The 25,380-nt window shown below is 39.4% G+C and overlaps 1 protein-coding gene across 7 annotated transcripts in view; it reads left to right on the plus strand.

Annotated features, from left to right (window-relative positions):
- Positions 1-2,680: 2,680 nt before the first annotated feature.
- Positions 2,681-25,380, plus strand: part of nav1a (neuron navigator 1a) — a 216,824-nt gene continuing 194,124 nt past the window's right edge. For 3 of the 7 annotated variants that reach the window (XM_067446893.1, XM_067446894.1, XM_067446895.1), the window contains exons 1-3: positions 2,681-3,310; positions 19,412-20,263; positions 23,039-23,127. In XM_067446893.1, coding sequence (XP_067302994.1) covers positions 19,431-20,263; positions 23,039-23,127 — 922 coding nt within the window. In that variant the 5' untranslated portion in view covers positions 2,681-3,310; positions 19,412-19,430. Of the gene's footprint in view, positions 3,311-14,629; positions 14,680-19,411; positions 20,264-23,038; positions 23,128-25,380 lie in introns of those variants that run through there. The other 4 variants (XM_067446896.1, XM_067446897.1, XM_067446890.1 and 1 more) reach the window with 3 other exon arrangements.

A 25,380-nucleotide genomic window follows, 5' to 3' on the forward strand; every position in this document is an offset into this window, starting at 1 on the left:
CCAACTGAGCAAGCCAAGCCAAAGGAAAGAGTGGCAAGGAACCCAAACTCCATCAGGGCAATAATGGAGAAAACTAAACCTTGGGAGGAACCAGGCTCAGTCGGGGTGCCAGTTCTCCTCTGGCCGATTAACACACCGTGTATGATTATTATTCTGTCAAACTTACAGGTCAGAAATCATATTAGATCGGAATATTCGAAAGTTCAAGGTATCACGCAAGAGACGGGTTTATTGAGGATGATGAGTCAGAATATTCGAAGGATCAGAGTCATCACGCCGGAGACGGGTTTATTGAGGAGGATGTGTCGAGTAAACAATTATTAAATATAAATATTTAAATGATCTGAGTTATTGCGCTGGAGACAGGTTTATTGAGGATGACGTGTCGGTGAGGCAAATTCAGAGGAGACACTAATTGACACAGCTCAGCAGAATCCTAACCCTAATGTGCTGGTCCTGTCCACCATCTGATCCGGACACGGCCTGGATCCGGCTCACTGCAGTAAACCTCGGGATAAAAAAAGAGACTGACATTAGCGTAGATGCAACTCTTCTTATGATGTAATGTTTTATTGAGTATGCCATAGTAAAGAGATGTGTTTTTTGTCTTGATTTAAACTGACAGAGTGTGTCTGCTTTCTGAACAATGTTAGGAAGACTGTTTCAGTGTTTAGGTGTTAAATAGGAAATGGATCGAATGCCTGAAGTTGAATTTGATATTCTAGGTATTATCAACTGGCCAGAGTTTTGAGACCGCAACAGACGTGATGGAGTATAATGTGTTAAGAGCTCGCGTAAGTACTGGGGAGCTAAATCATTTAGTTCTTTGTAAGTAATAAGCAGGATTTTAAAATGTATGTGATGTTTAATAGGGAGCCAGTGCAGTGTGGACAGAACTAATATGACCATACTTCCTGGTTCTAGTAAGAACTCGAGCTGCTGCGTTTTGGACCAGCTGGAGTTTGTTTATTAAGCGAGCAGGGCAACCACCCAGTAGAGCATTACAATAATCTAGCCTTGAGCTCATGAACGCATGTACTAACTGTTTAGCATTTGGCATTGAAAGCATGTACCGTAATTTAGATATATTTTTTAAGATGGTAGAATGCAGTTCTCCTTCTCCACGATTGATTGGTATCAAAGAGCACACCCAGGTTCCTGACTGACGACGAGGGCTTGATGGTGTGTGTCCAAACTTTGCAGTGTGTTCACTACTCACTACTCCACTGTGTGGTACGACTCGGTTGGGATTATAGACTGATCATTATAGTTACACCGCCTTTACTGTCTTGACATCCTCATAAATGTGACAAACTAATGCACAACTCTTGATTCTCGGCATGTGGATGTTTTTCACTGCAAAACAAAGATGTTTGATTGGTCAGAGATCATCTTCACTACCAGCGTCATTGGATTTGTGACACGAGACACCAAACCCCCTAGAAACAGAGATCTGCAGTGTTTACGCATCACATTTTAGTATCGGTACGGCTTGCTTGGAACCTCAACCTTTTTTACTGCACAAGAGGAGTGATCAATGGGTTTAATTCAAATGACTCTGTATGCAATTGGATAGTCCTTCAACCAATCAGACCACAAGAGGCGTGATCATTGGGCAACGACACATCGCTTCTCTATCCGTCGTGATAAACCCGCCAATAGCGTGCCAGGTAAATAAGCCGGTCTGTGATTGGTTCCTGCAAAAGTGTAACGGAAGCAGTAGAAATTAATGTACAGGTTTACAGACTGAGTTTCAGGGCGAAATCAAATCACCTGCAGATCAGGCGGTCTAACGAGAATGGGTTACCGTACTTGGCCGTCACATGTCACCTTTTCTTTCATCTTGACTAAAATGTATCATCACATAGTCTCTTTTGGCCGTTGCACACCAAACCAACATCAAAGAACTAGTGCCACAGAACGCTGGGTGAAGGTATCGGCTCACGTCGCTGCGTCTGGGCAAAAAATGTGTCCTTGAACACACCATTAAATCTACAGCCGACAGACAACTAGCATGTACGACCATCGACTTGGTGTGTCCCAGCCCTTTTGGGATCATATTGTACAAACTGCCATTGCGTAAGTCTAAAAACCGTGCAGTGTACAAAGGCTTGCTCTTGAAATGTGACAAATTAATTACAAGTACAAACATTTGTTGTGGTTTAAGATGGCATATAGCAAGTCAACTTCCCAAAAGTATTTAATGTCAACTTGAAAAAAGCTGTTTATACTCACAGACAAGCATCTTTAACCTCAAAACCCACACTACAGATGGACTACGCCTGGATTATTTACAACCTTATCATTCTGCCACTGCTTTTATAGCCCTCACACACACAAACACACACACACACAGAGTGTCAGTTGTATTTGCAGCATCAGGAGTCTTTATCAGAGTGTTCCCCCGCATCCCGAATTTGTTCTTCATGTCCGTAAACTTCATCCTCCTAATAGCCCAGGTAGCTACTGCTGAAGGAGAGAGAGCTAATATTTCACGCTGAGCAGGAACCCAGCCAACCCAGCCATTTACTGGCAGATAGAGAGAAAGCAAAAGAGGGAGCGATATAAGGGAGAGGGGGAGGATCTGGACTGCAGGCGGACTGCGGCAGGAGGGCTGTGACGTGATCGAGAGAGAGAGAGAAAGATAGAGAGAGAGATGTATGGCATGATACAACCCTCGGGCTGAGTCTGAAGCAGAAAGCCAGCAGAGATGCTCGGATTGCAAACAGGAAACGCTGTGTGTCATAAGTGGATGTCGTTTTTCATCAGTCGGCTGTGTTTGGAGGAATAATGAGTGTGTTATTCTGAGTCAGGGCTGAGATGAGTCAGCGTGACACTTGTTAGTGACCCAGCATGTGCGACAGGAGAGTGCGCGTGTTTACAACCGGAGAGCCACGCTTCCATTATAAGCAGTATAACGACTTCAGATGAGCTTAGTCTGGTTGAACCGGTTCATTTAAACTGTATGATGTTGGGCTGTACAGCGTTTTTGAACATTGTCATTGTGTGTCATATCAGAAATATGATGTCTGAGTCAGGTCAGCTTTCAATAACTTTTGTGAATGAGTAAGACTTCCTCGCATAAACAGAATTGGGAGCTGTCGATTGGCGGAGGGCTTCGCTGCCCTGCGAGAAAACTTCCTGTTTCCTCCAAATGGACTTTGTGTTTCACTGGAAAAGCACGCCAAAGGATGCAAGTGTAATCCAGGAAAAAACACATCCTATTGTTTCTTAGGATCGCACACGGATCCGCAGCCCGCGCTTCTCAACGCCATTCCTAAGAAACGAGAACTTGTAGTGAAACAGTAAGGTAAGACACATTACTTATTGATATATTACTTTATTAGTTATTAAATGTGTCAGTATGAGAAGGATTGCTACTGTGGCATCGGAAAAGGTTATCGTTTATTGAGGAAGATGTGGGGGTTTTTTTTCAGGACAGAGGAAATGTTTAAAATTTGAATGAGGAGATGTGTAATGTTTTTCATTCCAGTGACAGGTCTGTGAAATCGGTGGATGGAGGCAGGGTTGTCATCATCTGTACTGCCCTTGACTGTAGAGATATATTGCAATACTTGTTTGGCTTCAGGACCTGCATTTTATATTGAACATCAACAGCAGGCTACTAAACTTATTGAGATGTAGTCGCTTTCATATCAGTAAATCAACAGGCTTGCCTTTATAGTTGGAGTGTTTGGATTCTTAAATGTCTCTTGAATTTCAATGGATTTCGCGGTCAGAAGCAGCCGGTAATAGATAGTACGGTCGCCACAAACCCCAGCTAATGTTAATTTAGTCTGGGACTGGGTTATATTTTATTTTACCTTGAGTAGTTTTGTCTCTGCTAATTTGGCATTTGTCTGATCTGTCTAATTTGCTTCTAAGTGACAGATACGTTTGTGCCAGAATACTGAAGAGTTTACTATATTATATGTGACCCTGGACCACAAAACCAGTCATAAGGGTAAATTTGTTTGATTATTTTTTTAAGATCATCTTTCCGTTGATGTATGATTTGTTAGGATAGGACAATATTTGGCTGAGATATAACTATTAAACAAATCTTAGGGTGCAAAAACACAAGTGTTACTATTACTAGGATATTGGCTGTTTTTTATTACTTAAGCACATATTAATGTCGTATTCTGCAAGATCTTATTATACACCCCTTAATCTTACCAATACCTAAATTTAAATGCTAAAAAAACGACCTTACTAACTATTAATAAGCAGTAAATTAGGAGTTTAAAAGCCATATTTAGTAGTGCATATGTGTGCCCCATACATGGTAAAAAAATTATTTAAAAAATAAGTTAATTGAAATTAAAAATTTGAGTTAATACAATGAACATTTTTGAGAATCAACAATATTTATTCAAATATTATTCAAATATTTTCTTTAAAGAAACATATTGGTTAATTAGTGGTTTTAATTTGTGATGATGCAGTGAAATGTCAAATTGTGCTATTTTCATTATTTATTGCAGTTTTTTGTACAAAAATATTTTTTGAGTTTCTGTTTATTAAACTAATTTCATTAATTGTATCAACAAAAAAAAAAATATTTCAATAAACTCAACATTTTAAGGCAACCAGGTTACTTACTTTTTTAAGTTAAACCAACAACATTTTTTACTGTGTACTAATTTAAATCAAAAATGCTTTTCTTAATTGGTATTTTTGTTTTGTTTCTAGTCCAAAGATCTAAAATGTCTTAAAACAAGAAGCATTTACTTTACAAGTAAAAATTATTATCTTGTTTTGAGGGGAAATACATTTTTTGACTAGAGTTTTTGCTTAAAATAAGCAAAATAATCCGCCAATGGGGTAAGTAAAATAATCAAATAATTCAAACAGAAAACAAGATTATGTTGCTTACCCCACTGGCAGATTATTTTGCTTTAATCTGCCAAATCTAATCTAGTTATTTCCCCCCAAAATAAGACTTTTGCCTGTCTAGTAAAGGCTTCCCAATGTAAGAATTTTCAGATATTTGGACTAGAAATAAGACAAAAATGCTAAGTAAGAAAAAATAAATTGCAGTGCAGAATGTGTTAAAGGGACCTAAAGTATTTTAGTGAGATGATTAAATCAACTCTTCACAGAAGAGAAAAGTACCAGATCACCCATTTCCAATTACAGACTAATATAGTGAGATGCTGTAATAACATCTGTTAGTTATAAACCATTGATTGTTTGAAGTATAAATATTTGTATCCATCATTTTTTAATTAATACACTCTGTCACGCATGCTGTTTCTATTAAGCATTTGACATTGTGGCAACATCAAATATACAGTGAAATGAATTGATGAATGACAGGTTCAAATGCTGCTCTGATGTGGCGTAAGAGCTTTAGACCCGCTGAGGAGAACACGCGAGAAAGACTCGACCCTTTTTAACCTTTTATCAGATTGTATCACACACACACACACACACTGAGAATACAATGACAGTGGTCACCGGTGGAGGCGGTCAGCGCTCATTCAGTCTCTTCAGATGTGCTGAGCTGAAGTTAATTGAGTTTAAGGGAGAGGGACTCTGACTGGGTGTCCATTGTGTTTGGCTTCATGAGTCACACTGTCACTCAACAAGTGAAAACACAGCGGTTTGTGATTAACCATCGGATTGTCTGCCGGGTTACTCACACTTTATCTACAGTAGCAGGCCAAGCAATACGAGGTTTTATAGAAACAGGTGGAGCGTTCAGCACGTCTGTTGGGAACAATGGAAGTTAAAAGCTTTCAAGTGGCAGCTGACTAATGAGTAACAATCCCATCTAATTTGATGTAGAAATATTTATCTTCAAAATAAAAATAACTTTTTTTATTGTTTCTTATTTGGGTGAATAATGGCTAAAAGAAAAATTAAACAAACAAAAATAATGCATATGGTAACACTTTAGCATATTACTAGGATATTGGATGTTTATTAGTACTCATAAAGCACATATTAATGCCTTATTCTGTATGACCTTATTCTACATCCCTTATCCTACCAATACTTAAAAGTAAAAACTACCTTACTAACTATTAAAGGTGCACTATGTAACTTTTCCGTCCGCTAGAGGGCGCCTATTCAAATCAAAGGAGTAGTTTGATGATGCCAAGTGTTAGCACAGCATCTTGGGACATGTGGTCTTCACCTCACAGCCAGTGGGAATATCGGGATAGGACTCGGGCAGAAATCATGTTCATGGATGTGATTATTAACGTTACTGTAGTGAAGCAGAGCAGGGCCGAGATTTGAGGAGCTGAGCAAGGCCGCTGGAGCGATTGTTACGCAAACACACTCCTCGCGAGCAGCGGGACTTTTATTATGACGGGACACAGTCGCCGGCGCCATTTCCGCTTTTCCGGTCATGAGTATGAGGTAACGCAGCTCAGTTTATCATATCAGACACATCTGAGTGTGTTTAAAATGATGTTATGATGTTACTCTGTGCGTTTGCTCAGCGGCTGCTGTGACGCTTGTTCATACTGCTAAGAGTAAAGCGCTTCTGCAGAATAAAACCGGAAACCAAGAGCAACGCAGATATGACACAATTGACAGGCGACTCCCTCAGACATCCCGGCTCATTGGTTAAAAAGGCATTTTTTTCACGATTTACAAATAGTTGGAAACATTTGGGATATTGTAAGTACTCAACTGACCACAATAACACTGGCCTAGTGGTTTTGGGATATTTTACTGTTTTTTTGTTTTGTTTTTGTTTTTACATAGTGCAGTCCTTTAATAAGCAGTAATTAGGAGTGTATTGAGGCAAAATGTCAATAGTTAATGGTTAGATAATAGTGAGAATTGGACCCTAAACTAAAGTTTGACCAAACATACATATCATATTAACTATAGTTTCTGCCAAAACATCAGTTGGTTTAAATTACTGTAGTAAAAAGTAACTGTAAAATGTTGTTTTGGCAACACTATTTTATAGTGTCCTTATTGCACCTGTTACATGTACAGTAGTTAGTACACTGATAACGACACTGTTATTGTTGGTTTAACTTTTAAACAAAAAGTAAGTAACCTGCTTGCCTTAATTTTGAGTTTATTATAATAATAAATAAATAAATAAATAATAGTTAACACAATAGAGACTGGTTTGATCATAAGAAAATCTAAATGTTCATGTTATCTTAACCACATATAAGCTAATTAGACAAAAGAAAAAAAAGTCGTGACAACTTATTTTTTTTAAGAAATCATGAAAATATTTTTTACAGTGATACATTCAGAATAATTACATTCAACTAACTCTAAACCAAACCCTAAACCTACAGTTTGGCAGTTCAGTAATATTACTCAAACTTACAAGTAATAACTGTAATATGTATAACTGCACTGTAAAAAAGACATTTTGCAAGTATTTTGGTGGAAGTTTCTGTACATTTTTTTAGTACACCACAATAATATCTACTGAATTTTTCATTATATTTACCACAATAGCTGCCTAACTAGCACTTACATTTGCAACAAAGCCACAATATTAATTCTGTGCTGTGTGTTCATGCCAACCAGAAGGAACAAGGACCCACTTCAAATGCAATTTACATTTGATAGTAGGGTTTGTGGACTCACAGTGCTTTCAGATAAGTACCGAAGACTCAGTGCTTGGTGGTCACACTTATATTGTAATTTATTGAACATAATGGCATAAAATAAGTTTGGCCATTTGTGACCCTGGACCACAAATCCAGTCATAAGTGTACATTTTCTGAATAAAACAGGTCTGAATAAATAAGCTTTCCATGTATGGTTTGTTTGGATAGGACAATATTTGACAGAGATATTATTTAAAAATTTTAAACAATAAAATAAAATAAAAAATCTCCTTTAAAGTCATTTGCAACACATATTGCTACTAATAATCTTTTTTTTTAAATATATATTTACGGTATAGTGCATTTACAAAATATCTTCATGGAACATTATCTTTACCTAATATCCTAATTATTTTTCAGCAAAAAAGAAACATTTATAATTTTGACCCATACCGTGTTTTGGCCTATGCCACAAATAAGCCTGTGCCAATTATGAATGGTTTTGTGGTCCAGGGTCAGATTTATTGAAAAATAGAGCTCCGGTCTGTGCCGCTTCTGATGCCAACCAGTAGGTGGCAGGCTTTACACAGATTCAGACTGAGCTAAAACCTGTCAGTCTCTCCTTTTCTAGACCAGACATATATCAGACACATATCAGAATGGACCAGACTGCAGATTTACTTTCTCATGTGGTCTCTAGAGTAAATAAGGGTCTGCTGTTAGATTTAGCAGGTTAAGGTCGGCCTTGAATGCTGTTTGGCTGACAGGATCCGTGTCAGTCCAATGTGTTGACTTGCGATAAGGAGGTTGACATGATGTCAGCACAGACCGAGATAAACGGCATGTGAAAAATCCAGTGGTTTTCACCTTTATGAGCGGGGTTGCTTACTAACAAACCTGATTTTTAGTGTTGGTATAGAAATACCTTGTGTTTAGCTATGCTTCTGTCTGACTTCCCTCTGGATGGAAATTACCATGGCATTACAGACCAGCGTGGGGTCCCATCTGCTGCCGCTGGACGCTAATGATTATTAATAGGGCATCTGAAGAGCCCCAGACCTCTCCTGGCATTTATAGGATTATTAAAAAACAAAGAAAAGAAAGGATATGGATGGGCTAAATGTCTGTCTGCCGGTCACACATGACCCGTGGCTCATTCTTCCTCTTTCGGAATTGAAATATTATATAAGAGGAGATGAAAATAGATAAACAAAGACAGACAGAGACGGACATTATATTAGCCTCTGATCTGACCCGCGACTGTGTAATGTCTGTAGATTGGATAACATTTCCTTCGGAGCAGCCGGACTGATTTGGTAAGACAGAGATTTATCAGAAGGTCATGAGCCGAAGACATCGTACATGTAGAAGGTTCTCTATCCCATCACTTTGTCTATTTTGGGCTGTTTGTGTGGGATGTCACAGAGAGGAAGTCATTCAGGAGAAATAGTAATACCTTATTTTCCTTTCCAGCGTGGTACTGAGATAGAGTCTGAAGATAAAGCCATTTGAAGGCCTGAACAAATGGTGCTTCTTAGTGGTAATTAAACTGCAGCTCTTCTCTGTGATAACAGGTTTTTACAGTTCAACTGCTGGTTTTAGAGGAAATGATTCAGGATCCTTCGTGAAACCAATAATTCATGGAAATAGCAAAATGTGTGGGTGAATCCGAGCTGTAGGTACAACGGCGTTCAATATAGAACAAGGGCTCTTCACAAAAGAGGGTCTACATATGAAAAAATGTCCTAAATGTTTGCATAATACTTCATGTTTAACAGGTTATTTAGTTTTTGTGTGTGTGTGTGTGTGTGTGTGTGATAAAGTACAGTAGGATTACGAGCTGTTAAAATTGATTATTTACAACTAAATTCAGAGATGTTGTAAGTTTCTTCCACCACACAACTCCTATTCTCTTAAATACTTCTCATGTCTCAGTTTACTTTTAAATATTTCTCATGTCTCAGTTTACTCTACAGTTTACTCAGCGTCTTCTCTTATTTCTCCTAAGGAATTTTAGGAGAAACATCTGAAACTGTTGATACTGAAATGAGAGATATACGAGAATCAAAACTAAGTATCATGAGCTTAGGAAAAGCAAACCACTGAGCAATGATTTTCTTCTTATGACCAAGAAAACATTTCAAATTTTTGTTTAGTTTTCATGGAAATCGGCAAATGGGTGAAGCAGTGCCAAGTCAAGGCCAACAAGAAGCCATAACTTTTGTGAGGGAAGGAGACTCATAAGAACTCATAATGCGGCTAAGAACCCACCTCTTTTTTTGTAAAGAGCTTCTGACTGGGAGTTGAGAGTGGCTCCTTGTCTTCCCACAGGAGTGACCCCTCTTTGTCTAGATATGGTCCTGTTATCTAAGAGCAGGAAACCCTCATAATTGCTGAACTCAGTGTGCGCTGGGAAACAAGTCTAGTGTTAATTTCGTCAGATGAGACGAGACGAAATATGTCCGTCAACGGAGCCTTTTTTTCCATGACTAAGACAAGACGATGACTAGCCTGCACCAATGTCCAAAAACACTGACGACTACATTTAAAAAAAAAGGACGAGACTAAAATGTTTTGCATAAAATAAAAACTAAGATAAAACCTCTCTTCATTTTCGTCAACAATCGTCTCTACTTTTTTATCACGCTGTTATGCCTTCAAAATATTCCGAAGGAGTTCGCTCTGTTGCTCAAGTTCAGGTCTCGTCTCAGTCTTCTGTCGCTGCCATCCTGTGGCTGAAACACGAAACTACATGGAGCAAGAAAACAGTTGCCAACTGTGAGTTTTAATACGAAATTCAAACAATAAATAGCGTTTTGGCGCACTTAATGTGGCATAACAGTCAAAGTCAGAGCGGTTGATAGCAGAGTTGCGACATGCGTTCATCTCCCAGCGGCGCGCGCGGTCACGTGGCTCATGAAGTTCTCCACACAAGCCAGCGCTGTTGAATAGACAACAGCTTCACTAGTACATGAACATTTTGAGTAGATATTTTGGTAGTATAAACTGTTTGTGCAATAATTATGGTCCATTAATGAGCTCTTAAAATATTTTTTCTAATAGCCTATATTACTTATATTAGCTAGGCTACTATTAATGTTCTGATTGAGGTTAAAATAGAGAATTCCAATGCAAAGAGGCAAATTCATTCAATCATTTTGTGACTGGAAATTTCCTGAAATGTGAAATTTTAAAACATTAATACCTTGCATCCTAATATTAAAATTTTATTATATTTATATAAGCACACACAAGTGAATATTAATGAATGTGAGCAAATATAATTTAACCCAAGAAAAAGTTTAAAATAGTGCTTAAAAAGGCAAACTTATTTTCCCTTATAATATACAGTAGGCTATACATGTATGAATTGATACTGATCGAAATTGATAAGTTTAACAAAGATGCAGTTTGCATTCAACAAAAATCATTCATCAAGTGTATTTTGTCTGGTAATTATGACATTTAACCAATATTTGAGATGTGTGACACAGTATTTGACGGATTATATTAGAAATAATCTCAGCTATAATTTATGTATAAAAAAAAGACTAAAATGTTTTAACTAAAACTTGATTAAGAAATATTGAGTTTTCTTTTGACTAAAACTAAAATGACGAGACTGTCATGACGAGACTGTGACATGCGGCAGTCCTGTGGGCGAAAATGCCTTGTTGTTGCTCGAGGTCAGAGGAGAATGGGCCGACTGATTCAAGCTGATAGAAGAGCAACTTTGACTGAAATAACCACTCGTTACAACCGAGGTATGCAGCAAAGCATTTGTGAAGCCACAACACGCACAACCTTGAGGCGGATGGGCTACAACAGCAGAAGACCCCACCGGGCACCACTCATCTCCACTACAAATAGGAAAAAGAGGCTACAATTTGCACAAGCTCACCAAAATTGGACAGTTGAAGACTGGAAAAATGTTGCCTGGTCTGATGAGTCTTGATTTCTGTTGAGACATTCAGATGGTAGAGTCAGAATTTGGCGTAAACGGAATGAGAACATGGATCCATCATGCCTTGTTACCACTGTGCAGGCTGGTGGTGGTGGTGTAATGGTGTGGGGGATGTTTTCTTGGCACACTTTAGGCCCCTTAGTGCCAACTGGGCATCGTTTAAATGCTACGGCCTACCTGAGCATTGTTTCTGACCATGTCCATCCCTTTATGACCACCATGTACCCATCCTCTGATGGCTACTTCCAGCAGGATAGTGCACCATGTCACAAAGCTCGAATAATTTCAAATTGGTTTCTTGAACATGACAATGAGTTCACTGTACTAAAATGGCCCCCACAGTCACCAGATCTCAACCCAATAGAGCAGCTTTGGGATGTGGTGGAACGGGAGCTTCGTGCCCTGGATGTGCATCCCACAAATCTCCATCAACTGCAAGATGCTATCCTATCAATATGGGCCAACATTTCTGAAGAATGCCTAGAAGAACTTAGAAGTAGATCTTAGACCACGGTATGTGTGTATGGGAAGCTTTTCAATTTGAGTAGGCCAAATCCAGGCGGAAATCCCAAAAAATGGTCCCGGAGTTTAAGCAGATAAACAACAATGACAAATGACAGAAACATTCAACAAAATCACCAAAACTAATTCAAATAAAAAAATGAAAACAGAAAATGTAAAAATGACTAAAATAACACTGCTGTTGTTTTCACTTATGCAAAAAAGTTGCATAATGCACTAATCTCCACTTCTCGGTCGATTCGACTGGATGTCCATGGGTGTGGATACAAAAATGCAGAAGTGCAAGTTTTAACAAAAGGCCCGGAGCTGTCAAAGGTTTGCTGACAGATAAACGGGTAGATCTTGCTCAGTTATCTTGCTTTCTCTCTCCATTTGCCAGTAGTTTTTCATTGTTTTAAAGCTGGAAGGAAATGAAAACTCACCTATCTATTTTGTAAATGCATGTTATTGATCTCCATCTTATATAATGGGGGGTCATTAATGTGTTTACATCTTTAGAATAGTTTTTTTTTTAACCTCAAAACAAGTCAACATTTTTATTTATTTATTTTTTGATAATCCATTACACTGGGATCATGGTGTACACCGATCAGGCATAACATTATGACCTAATATTGTGTTGGTCCCAAGTCCTGTTAGTTGTGAGTTGGAGCCTCCATGGATCGGACTTGTTTGTTCAGCACATCCCACAGACGCTCGATTGGATTGAGATCTGGGGAATTTTGAGGTCAAGTCAACACCTTAAACTCGTTGTTGTGCTCCTCAAATCATTCCTGAACCATTTTAGCTTTGTGTCAATTTTCCATGAAAGGGTGTTCATGGTCTCAGTAATGCTTAGGTAGGTGGTGCGTGTCAAAGTTACATCCACATGGATGGAGGACCCAAGGTTTCCCAGCAGAACATTGCCCAAAGCATCACACTGCCTCCGCCGGCTCACCTTCTTCCCATAGTGCATCCTGGGGCCATGTGTTCCCCAGGTAAGAGACACACACACACCCGGCCATCCACGTGACATAAAAGAAAACGTGATTCATCAGACCAGGCCACCTTCTTCCATTGCTCAATGATCCAGTTCTGATGCTCACGTGCCACTGTTGGTGCTTTCGGCGGGGTCAGGGGTCAGCATGGGCACCCTGACTGATCTATGCCGCCCCATACGCAACGAACTGCGATGCTCTGTGTATTCTGACACCTTTCTATCAGAACCAGCATTAACTTCTGGAGCAGTTTGAGCTCCAGTAGCTCGTCTGTTTGATCGGACCACACGGGCCAGCCTTCACTCCCCACGTGCATCAATGAGCCTTGGCCGCCCATGACCCTGTGGTCGGTTCTCCACTGTTCCTTCCTTGGAGAACTTTTGATAGAGACTGACCACTGCAGACCGGGAACAGCCCACAAGAGCTGCAGTTTTGGAGATGCTCTGGCCCAGTCATCTAGCCATCACATTTTGGCCCTTGTCAAAATCCCTTGCCTTAAGCTTGCCCATTTTTCCTGCTTCTAACACATCAACTTTAAGGACAAAATGTTCACTTGATGCCTAATATATCCCACCCACTAACAGGAGCCGTAATGAAGAAATATTCAGTGTTATTCACTTCACCTGTCAGAGGTCATAATGTAATGCCTGTCGGTATATGTCACAATAAAGAAGAAAAGATCTGTTGCTTTTTTCATCACTTGTTTTGAGCACATTCAGATAATCTACCAGACCAGAAATAAAACTGTTTTTACAAGGTAGTGGATTGACAGTATACATGCTTTTGAGGAAGAGTTAGTTATTAGATTTGCCAAAGTTTATGAGATTTGTGATTGTTTGAGACATTAGCATCAACTAAATTGTGTACCATGCCCCAAAACAGCACGTCAAACAAGAACACACTGTAATTATTAGTCTCTTTTTATGTCAGTCAGACATACTCTTCATGCCGCTCATAGCCAGAAGAAACTGCAAACTGTTCCAGACTTCACACTGATAGTCAAAAGCTTGGCTATGCAAGAAAGACTAATGATGCCCATCAAAAAGTGTCTATTCACAGATGTCAGTTAATCATATTTACTGTGTTTTATTATACTACAAACAATGCTTGCACAGAACTGCCTCCACCCGTTATTAATCTTCATTTTTTAGGTCTCTGTTAACCTGAACAAAGCTTGATTGTGCTGACCCACATTTCTGCCTGTGAATCAGAGTTAATAATTCACCTGTCATCTGGCTGAGTTTTGAGGAAGCATGCCACATTAAAGTGTACACTACATTTCTATTATATACAAACAGTCAACCATCTTAGTCTAGTTAGTAAACTGTTTTATCTAAATTATAGAAAGATTATAAAATAAATTCTTACACATTTTAATAACATCTCACTTATAATGATTTAGTTAATAATTAGGGCATCACTAAAACCATGGTGATTTTTTAAGGGTTTTCTAGACACTATTGCAACCAATGACTGCTTTAAAGGCCCTGTTAACGCTTTAATCATCAGAAACAAACTTCTTGTTCTGAGTTTTGTGCATCATGTGACTGCAGAACTCACATGGTAGACACACTGTCTCCTCTACTCTCTGTTCGCCTCTCTTTATTCGAGCACAAGCTCGTGACACATTGAGGAACATTGGGTTTGTTTGCTGTGGGCCACAGTTAATGCTCAGGTAAAGATGACAATTTATGATATTGCTTCTGTTCAGCTGTTTAGGTGATTGTTTAAATGCGATGTGCTTGTAAAAACATGAATCAAGGGTATATTCAAGGGTTAAACCATGCTAAGGGTATATTTTTCTCTAATATTTGCTTCTTCTGTAAGACTGGCTTGTCTTGTCAAACTCACTTAATATTGGAGCAAATGCTGACTTGTTAGAGTTAATGTTAAATTATTGCGTTTGTTTCTGTCTGCTTATATTTTTTCACGGTGAAATTTGAATGCTTGTTCTCCCCAAAAAGCTATTGATTATTAAATTGTTAAAACTTGTATTTAGCTTTCATTTATTTTTTATTTCAGTTTTAGTTTGTCATTTTAGTACTTTAACTTATGTTATTTGCCAAATCAACATTTATAGTTTTAATTTAAGTTTTCTTCAGTTACATTTTCATCTAATATTGAGGCTAAATATTAGGTAAATACATTTTTAGTGTAGAAGTGGAGAAGAGATCAAGACTTGTAGAATATAAGAATTGCACTGCAAAAAAACAAAAGGTTTTCTTACTTAGTATTTTTTTCTTGTTTCTAGTCCAAACATCTAAAAATTCTTAAAACAAGATGAATTTACTAGACAAGCGAAAGTAATTGTCTTGTTTTGGGAAAAAATAAGGGAAGTTTTAAGAAAATGCCTCAAATTTAAGAGTTTTTTTTTTTTCTTAAAATAAGCAAAATAATCTCCAGTGGGGTAAGTAAAATAATCTTAAAACACCCTTATTTTACTTACCCCATTGGCAGATTATTTTGCTTATTTAAAGCAAAAACTCTTTTTTGAGTTATTTTTTCCCCAAAACAAGACAATCATTTTTACTTGTCTACTAATTTTCTTAATGTAAGATTTTTTTAGATATTTAGACTAGAAACAAGACAAAAATACTAAATAAGAAATGCATTTTTTTGTGCAGTGTATGCCTCCCTATATAGCTGAAGTTGTTTTCTTGTTGTTTCTGTCACATCGGATCTCTCAGGGAAAACTGAACATTCCCAAGTCTTATGAAAAAATAAGGGTGCAAACCCTTTTAAGAAGGGCTATTATATTATGTGCTCTTTTCAGTGTAGGTTGGTTTGTGGCTTGAATTCAGACCGCAGACAACTCTGCTTGAATCCCACATGGTGTCACATGGTCTGAATCGTAACGCTTACTCGGATTCTGATTTGCCAGAGAGCATTTATGCCTGTTGTTTGCAGGGCCCTGATTTTGATGGATTGAGTTTTGTCTGTACATTTGAAGGTCAATAGTTACCATGGGACTGTTAGTAAACAGTTTTGGGCAATCTTGACCAGTCTGTGGGCTGGGATGAAAGCCTTTAGAATATTTGGGCACTGAATGGAAGATATATCTGCCAGACTAACTGAACTGGCAGGGGTTTTAAAGGTCTTTGACTGAACCACAGTGAACCTCTCCATTGCTATTGCGAGTAGATTTATTTTAGTGACCAGATGGTGCTTTACTGTATTTGGGAAGAGTTTCGTTGGCTTAACGAAATGAGATTGATATAATCAACCGTTTTGATTCTAAAGCAAGTATTTCAAATAACGACTGTCCTTTCTCCAGTATTCTTTCACAAGACTCTTAACCACTCGTGCCAAATCCTTTCCCTTGGCAGGATTTTGTTTAGAGAAGCTCTTGAGGAGATTTTCTCAGATTTCGTGGAACAGCCCATGCCATTTGTGTTTAAACACAACAGGTGGGAATTTATATTATATTTGTGAGTACTGTTCATGAACAGTAAGTCTCTCCGAACTTCAACGGCATCTCCATTTCTCTTTCTTTGAAGGCCAAAGGTTCCCAGACTTGTCAGCTGAGCCCCAATGATTTTAAAGGGGGGTGAAACACTCAGTTTCAGTCAGTGTCATGTCAATCTTGAGTACCTATAGAGTAGCATTGCATCCTGCATATCTCCGAAAAGTCTTTATTTTTTTAATAATTATATAAGAAAGATGCGCTGTTCCGAGTCTTTCCGAAAAAAGCCGAGCGGGTGGGGGCATGTCGTGTGAGCGGAGCTAAATAATGACGTGTGCAGCAGCGCGCTGCTATTGTGTTGAGTCGAGTGCGTCATCCCTAACAGCGGGAAAAAAACTTTATTCAAAATAAAAATATGGCTTTTAATCAGATACAGCCATACATCTATGATCCGGAATCAGACCCAGAGGCTGCAGTTGAACAGGAGCAGCAGCAAAAACGACTAGAGCAGGACGTCTGTATGTGGTACAAGTTATACACTAACTATATAATATGCTTAGCGGCTTGTGTTATTTACATATTTATACTTGAATTATATCGTCGTATTTTTGTCTTTGAAGGTGTACATGTGGGAAGTGCAGTTGTGCACGTGTGTTTGTGTGTTTACGCGTGGTTTGTGTAGACAGTAAGCGGACTAAAAAAAAAACAGACATTTGAAGCAGTCTCACTCACCCTTCTAACGTTGGGACTGCTCCATCCTTCAGCATTAGGCGATTGGGAAAATCCGGCGTCGAGCTGGGCCTTGTTTATGAAACAGTCGGCACCGAAATGCAGCGAACAGATATAAACATTCGCGCAACTCAGTTGCTGATCCGGAAAAGCAAATTCCATCCACTGTTGCCTTAACGCGGGGTTTTGGCGAATCTGTGCAGGACTGTCTTGGTCTGGCAACCAAAAACGCACTTTTTTGGTGACATTGTTATGTGCACATTACCTGTGCAGCGCAGCCTACAAGCCAGCGCTTTGATGGGCGTAGCCTGTTACTTTCGCTCTCTCCCTCTCTCTCTCTCACGCGCTTCCGGTAGAATTGTCCGTAAGGCCCATACAAGGAAATTCCGCCCCCATTAACGTCAAAGGGGACGCATGATCTCAAAAAACTTGCCGAAACTTATGACTAACCGGAAGTAGTATTTTTGACAAAGAAATACTCCCATCAAACGTCCACCTTAACTTTTGAAACTTTGTCTATGTTTAGTATGGGATTCCAAGTATTTAACAGTGTAAAAAGATCAGTATGCATGAAACAGCATTTCACCCCCCCTTTAATGATTGATTTGTAAACACTCCCAGATTTCCAGTGATGCTCTAATCTTTTAGCCTGACAAGCCAGACCCACATCAAGATGTTTGGTCTGGAAACTCACCATAGACAGGGCTCAATCCGAGGGGCGGATAAACGGTTGTCTTTCAAACTCCCTCTGCACGCGATAGGATAGCGCTACACCAACCGGAGCAACGACGGTGAAGAGGAGCTCTCTGACAGATTAAACATTCGCCGTATCCGGTCGGCTAAACTCCGAACACATCTTCCCTTTTTAAGAATGACTTCAGTGCCGCTCTTTGTTCTTTTCTCAGAGAAAAGCTTAACTCCAAGTCTTCCGGAGGTGCGGGCAGAGCTGATTCGAAAGACCGCCGCCGTTCGCCAGTTTCTGTGTTGACTAGAAGACTGTGTTACTAGAAGCATGCAAACGCAACTCGGCCGTTGTCATTATGGCCCCGCCCGCCGACTCTATAGCCTACACGATGTGATTGGGCCGTCCAGATTCTGAGGAATACAGCTCAGATAGGAATTGAGAGTTGCTAGACCACACTTGCGGGCAAATTAAATTTGCTGCCGCTAGGGTGCGTCTAGATTTCTAGGCTACTAATCTTTCATTTAAAGTTAGTAATTGGTATGATTTCATTTTTGTATACAAGATTCCTTAGGGTGTACTGACACGAGGTTATCTGAATCACGTGTGAGCACGTTTGACCCCTAAAGTCCAGGGCTGCATTTCCCAAAAGCATCATAAGTTAATCAACTTGCACTTGGGGTATGTTTGCATTTTTTGTATAAAGAAACACTACTGGCCTATAGAAGGAACATGTAATATGCATGGCGTAACCGTTTTCACAAATTTCGTTTTTTGTGAATTCACGGTATCATCGGTATCATTTTCAAAAATGTACTCTTTAAAAACCATTTTCAAAGTTTGGTTTCCAAGCCCCCCAAAACACTGTTGTCATGTAAACTGCCCCTAAATAACACAGGCACAGCCATGGAATTAAAATGGAGTGTGGTAAAGTTCAGACCAGCGGGGTTGTGGTTATTTCCACAAAAGGTTGTTTAGCTGTGCGTAGCAATGGCTTGTTCAGTTCAGCATTGGTATTGGTACTGTTATGATCTCAAGAAACCCCTACAGTTTCATGATGAGCCCCTAGGAGAGAACCCCCTGTTGAGGAACCCAGCTGTAGTCTACTCTATACAGCTATACAAGCTTATCTTTTAACCATAATTCAACAGATAAATTTGGGAATTTAAAGATTTTCCACTCCTTTAGTGTATATTTGGAATGTGTTTTGTACAGATAGACTTAGCGGTCCAAATATTTGTTTGAAATGGTACATCAAATCATTGCAACTCCAATATGGATCCATAAACTCACCATATTCAGACTCCTGTTTGCCAAGGCAGTTCGTGTCCTATCATTTGCAAGTTTTCATCATGTTTAACTAATGTTTTACATGTACAGTAGAATCCTCCTTATCATCCAGAATCACTAAGTTATCACTCATCTTAAATTTTTCTTGAAGGGTTTTCCCATCTACAAACCAATGGCTTTGGAGATTATAATTCAATTATAGCAATTCAAGGTTAATCTTAAAAAAACATGTTTCCCTAAAAAGGAGAAAAGCAACTCCGATTCAGGTCCTCATGGTGTTTTTTCCCTCTCTTTTTTCCTCAGTATCTGACTTGGTGCCATCATGAGTGGGGGAGTGAATGTGAAGAGTCTTCCACGAGCCCAGCCGGGCTCCGGCATCCCTCTGCACAGGACCAGAATCCCCTCCCCGAAACCTGAGCCCAAGTGCACCAGCAGTGGCCTTCCAAGACCGTCCACACACATCCCTGTTAGCAACAGAAGCCCCTGTAGTAGCAGCCCTACAGCTATCTCCTCCAAAGATGTACTGAGGGACACCACCCTCAGAAACCAGCATCTGCTTCTAAGAGGCAGCCCACCTATTCAACGTTCTTCCACCAGTCCTCAAACTCAGACCCAAGACTCTAGATCAGCCCATAACAGTCCACAAGTTAGACGGAAAGTGTCCCCAATTTCAAGGGGTAATCTGGATGGGTCCAAGGCCGAGAGTTTGCTTGACCTTCGCTCCAATGGTAACAAGATCTTCCAGAGTGGAATCTTTTGTTCTCAGACAGGACGAATGGACAACAGTAACAGTTTGATATCAGAAGAACTTGAGTGCCACGAGGAGAGGGCTGCTTCTGGAAGCAGTCAAAGCAGGACAGGAATCCCTTCGTTCAGATTTAGTAACAAAAACTTAAGGCCTGGGCCAGCAGCCACTAACCTAGATACAAGTCTCCTCAAAGTCCGTAGAGAGAGAGTGTCCCTGCAGAACAGTGCCTCCAGTAGCTTCTCAGATGAGGAGATGTGCACCCCAGATGACCTCAGCCCGGAGGTCCCACAGAGATCCCCACCCGAGGCTATTGCAGTCCCTAAACAGGACGCCTCTAGTGTTGAAATGCTCAAAGCCAAACAGACACCGAAGGTCAATATGGCAGCAGTGGCACCTTTCAGATACAAGTAAGTTATGCTAAATACACTAAATTATTGTTGCACTGCTATGATTGAAAGATCAGATTAGAACAAAAAAAGACCAGGCTGGTTTCTTCTGGTTAGTACAGAGCATGCTTTTCACCTGCATGAAGCTAATTGTTCATAATGGGATTTCTGGTAATGCTTTTTTGACCACGTTTGCTACATCAGAACATCAGCACCGAATGCTTGAGACCAATGTGTAAAACATATGCTAGTGATTAGCAATGCTGGTATTTTTTTCACACAAACATCTCTGTTGATCCTATTCCAATCAACCAATCAGATTTGAGGGATATGTTTACACTTAATGTCAAGTATAGGCTTACAACCAGGGTTAGGTGCTTCTACATCAGTGTTATTCACCATAATTTCCCTCTGATTTTTTGATGTACAACAGACTCAAGCTGTTGTACATCTACCATTGTACCATACAGTGAGGAAAATAAGTATTTGAACACCCTGCTATTTTGCAAGTTCTCCCACTTGGAAATCATGGAGGGTCTGAAATTGTAAATGTAGGTGCATGTCCACTGTGAGAGACATTACCTTAAAAAATCCAGAAATCACAATATATGATTTTTTAACTATTTATTTGTATGATACAGCTGCAAATAAGTATTTGAACACCTGTCTATAAGCTAGAATTCTGACCCTCAAATACCTGTTAATCTGCCTTTAAAATGTCCACCTCCACTCCATTTAATATCCTAAATTAGATGCACCTGTTTGAGGTTGTTAGCTGCATAAAGACACCTGTCCACACCATACAATCAGTAAGAATCCAGCTACTAACATGGCCAAGACCAAAGAGCTGTCCAAAGACACTAAAGACAGAAATTGCCAAGCAGCTTGGTGAAAAAAGGTCCACTGTTGGAGCAATCATTAGAAAATGGAAGAAGCTAAACATTACTGTTAATCTCCCTCGGACTGGGGCTCCGTGCAAGATCTCACCTCGGGGGGTCTCAATTATCCTAAGAAAGGTGAGAAATCAGCCCAGAACTACACGGGAGGAGCTGGTCAATGACCTGAAAAGAGCTGAGACCACCGTTTCCAAGGTTACTGTTGGTAATACACTAAGATGTCATGGTTTGAAATCATGCATGGCAATTAAGGTTCCCCTGCTTAAACCAGCACATGTCCAGGCCTGTCTTAAGTTTGCCAATGACCATTTGGATGATCCAGAGGAGTCATGGGAAAAAGTGATGTGATCAGATGAGGCCAAAATAGAACTTTCTGGTCATAATTCCACTAAACGTGTTTGGAGGAAGAAGAATGATGAGTCCCATCCCAAGAACACCATCCCTACTGTGAAGGATGGGGGTGGTAGCATCATGCTTTGGGGGTTTTTTCTGGGCACATGGGACAGGGCGACTGCTTTGTATTAAGGAGAGGATGACCGGGGCCATGTTTTTCGAGATTTTGGGGAACAACCTCCTTCCCTCAGTTAGAGCATTGAAGATGGGTCAAAGCTGGGTCTTCCAACATGACAATGACCAGAAGCACACAGCCAGGATAACCAAGGAGTGGCTCTGTAAGAAGCATACCAAGGTTCTGGCGTGGCCTAGCCAGTCTCCAGACCTAAACCCAATAGAGAATCTTTGAAGGGAGCTCAAACTCTGTGTTTCTCAGCGAGAGGCCAGAAACCTGACTGATCTAGAGAAGATCTGTGTGGATGAGTGGACAATAATCCCTCCTGCAGTGTTTGCAAACCTGGGGGAAAACTACAGGAAATGTTTGACCTCTGTAACTGCAAACAAAGGCTACTGTACCAAATATTAACATTGATTTTTCTCAGGTGTTCAAACACTAAATTGCAGCTGTATCATACAAATAAAGAGTAAAAAAAAACCACAAAAAAAAACATATATAGTGATTTCTGGATTTTTTTTTTTTTTTAGATTATGTCTCTCACAGTGGACATGCACCTACGATGACAATTTCAGACCACTCCATGATTTCCAAGTGGGAGAACTTAATAGCAAAATAGCAGGGTGCTCAAATACTTATTTTCCTCACTGTATAATGTATGTGCAAGAAATTTAACCAGGAACTTTGTTTATTACATGGTTTGTTATTTGTCTAGCAATTCAGTCCTGCTGCTGCTTAATTTGTCTTCCATCTCTCTGTTCTTCACGTTTGTCTGCGCCCAGCTCATCCTCTCTCTCTCTCTTGTCTCTTTCTCTCGTTTTCTTCATCCAGTTTTGACTAATATGACAGTCCATCTCTTACGCTGACAGATTAGCCTCCTTTTCCACTCGTATTCTTTCCAGCACTGAATCAGTCAAGCGGTTTAAGTTTCTGTCCCGCTCTCAGAGACTGTGTCGCTCTTGCCCTCTGTATTCCTGCTGGGAATTCTGGGGCATAGTAGATGCTTAAAAAGCTTCTCCTGCCAGAATGAACACTCTCCGAATTATCTGCTCTAATGACTCAGTGCAGTGGACACCCGGTGGGCACAGGATACACTGGCATCAGGATGACTGCCATGTTAGAGTAACTGAACACAAACCAGCCGTTAAAGTGACAAAACTGCTGCTTGAAAATAGCACTGAACATTGATTATTTTCAGGTTGTTATTGCGAAATGGTTAACAGTCAGTGAAAAATACCAATTATGCTGTGTCTGAACTTCTAGGCTGACTTTTAGTTAAATAACGCCTGCATATTTGCATATTTCCAAGAAACACAGTTGTTTTTTGATTATGAGGCTCTTGGGAAGGCACTGTGTCTAATTGTCTTATTCTTTTCGTTTTGTTTAATAAAGGCTGCAGATTCAGGAAGACATATCTCTGGATGACTTCAGCGACTGTTCCTCTGACTCAATCGAAGTCTGTTGTGATGACCTCAATTCTGGTGAGTTGTCTGCGCTCTCCGTTGTATATTTTCTTTTATATAGGCGTTAATATTAATCGAAATGATCAACATCATTTATAGGCTACGTTCATGTCACAAAGCCAAACTACTCAATCTATTTAAATCAGTTTTTAGTAGTGCTGTCAAATAATTAATCATGTCCAAAATAAAAGTTAGTGTTTACATAACGTGTGTGTGTGCTGTGCATAATTATTATGTACACTATATTTGAATATACAAACACATACATGTATATATTTAAGAAATATTTACATGGAAATACTCTCTCTCTATCTCTCTCTCTCTCTCTCTCTCTCTCTCTCTCCCTCTCTCTCTCTCTCTCTCTCTATATATATATATATATATATATATATATATATATATATATATGTGTGTATATATATATGTGTATATATATATATGTGTATATATATATATATATATATATATATATATATATATATATATATATATATATATATATATATATATATATATATATATATATATATATATATATATATTATATATAAATATAAACATGCCATCATTTTTGTGTATTTATATATAGATAATAATTATACAGGGTATACACACGTTATGTAAACAAACTTTTATTTTGAATGCGATTAATCTTTTGGAAGCACTAGTTTTAATAATTTTTTTTCATTTATTTATTTTGTGACCTTTTAAAAATGACCAATATGAGATGCTCCAAAACTGACCCTTAACGTAATTTCATGAATGTCTTAATTCATTTTACAATACATTTAAACTTTCTCTAAACACTCTAAACTTTGGGCATCAGTCTTAACCCTTGTAATGCATTAATAAACTGTATACGCCTGTTGCATTCTCGGGTCCGTTTGGACCCGGTGGAACGTAAGCTTGTAAAACAGTCATACCTTCATATTTTTCAGCTAAAATCATATTGAATCGGATCAGTAACTTCTCATTAATGAGTGAATGTGCCATTTTTTGGACGTTTTGAATGTTTCCATGTTATCTACTGAGCTATTACTACATTGCCATTCTTTGTATTCATTGAAACAGTGAGAAAATCTTTGAAATTTTAAATACTACAAGAATTAAAAAGCCATGTGATGCAAGAAAATAAATATTTGTATCAATATTTTTGGAGAAATTTTATTTTAATATAAAAGCATATAATATGAGAATTACAAGCATGAACTCTATTGACTTACCATCAATATATCATCATATATCATATTATGTTGAGTTTGGATGACTTAAAATGTTGACATTACTTCTAAAATTTATCGTATGAATTTTATTCCATGTATGGAAGTTTGAAATTAAGATTTCAAAGCAACTTTTTGTGTTCAAACCCAAATTTGGTAAACATGAGGGACATCTGAGCCACATTCAACTGCGATGTGAACGACTGAACTAAAGGAAAGAACTAAATCTTTGCGTTTATTGGAACCCTGAAACCCAGAAAGCATTAAATCTATCCTTCCATCTACTTTCTGGCCTAATTCTCCATCTCCGAGTGCCTTGTTGCCCGTGGCGGTGGGTGTGCTGCGCAGTAAGAGAAAGCAGGCAAAGAGAGGGATAGCTGCAGGATTCCCATTCCCTACAAAGAGGGTGAATGCAACAGTCACAAAGACTCTCTTCACCAATGCTCTTCACCAACAGACACTCTGGCCTAGTTTGTGTCACGGTTCATGGATTCCCTGTCTCACTCTTGGGTGCGTGTTGAATGTAGGTGAGGGCGGAGCCTGGGATTGGCTCATCACACACCTGTGGCTGATCACCTGCACCAGCTGCAACTCATCACCTTCACCCTATTTAGTCTCTCTGTTTCTCTCTTGTCTTTGTCAGAGCGTTGTTGGATGTTTCCCCTTGTGTCTCCGTGTTGGTTGTCGTTTCCCCCTTCCGTGAAACGCTGGATCCCTTCCCGGATTACCTGTACCGACCTCCCGAGTCACAGCTGCTCACAGCCTGCCCGTGTCGCCAACAGAGCCTCTCTCACTGCTCTGTCTTATCCGGACTTCTTCAGTGTTCTGAGTTTTGACTTCTGTGACACCATCCGTCAAATAAACTAATTACTTGCTTTTGAATCCTGCCTCTGTGAATCCGTTACAGAACGCTCTGACCAACCATGGATTCAGCGAGTATCAACGCCCTACTGACCAGCAGCAACGAGAGACTGGACCAGCAGGAGGCGAACTTAACTGCCACAGGAAAGGCAGTACACACCTTGGTGGCACGGGTGGCCGAGCTGACCCA

This window comes from Pseudorasbora parva, chromosome 6 (genome assembly GCF_024679245.1).
Source record: "Pseudorasbora parva isolate DD20220531a chromosome 6, ASM2467924v1, whole genome shotgun sequence".
Lineage (NCBI taxonomy): Eukaryota > Metazoa > Chordata > Actinopteri > Cypriniformes > Gobionidae > Pseudorasbora > Pseudorasbora parva.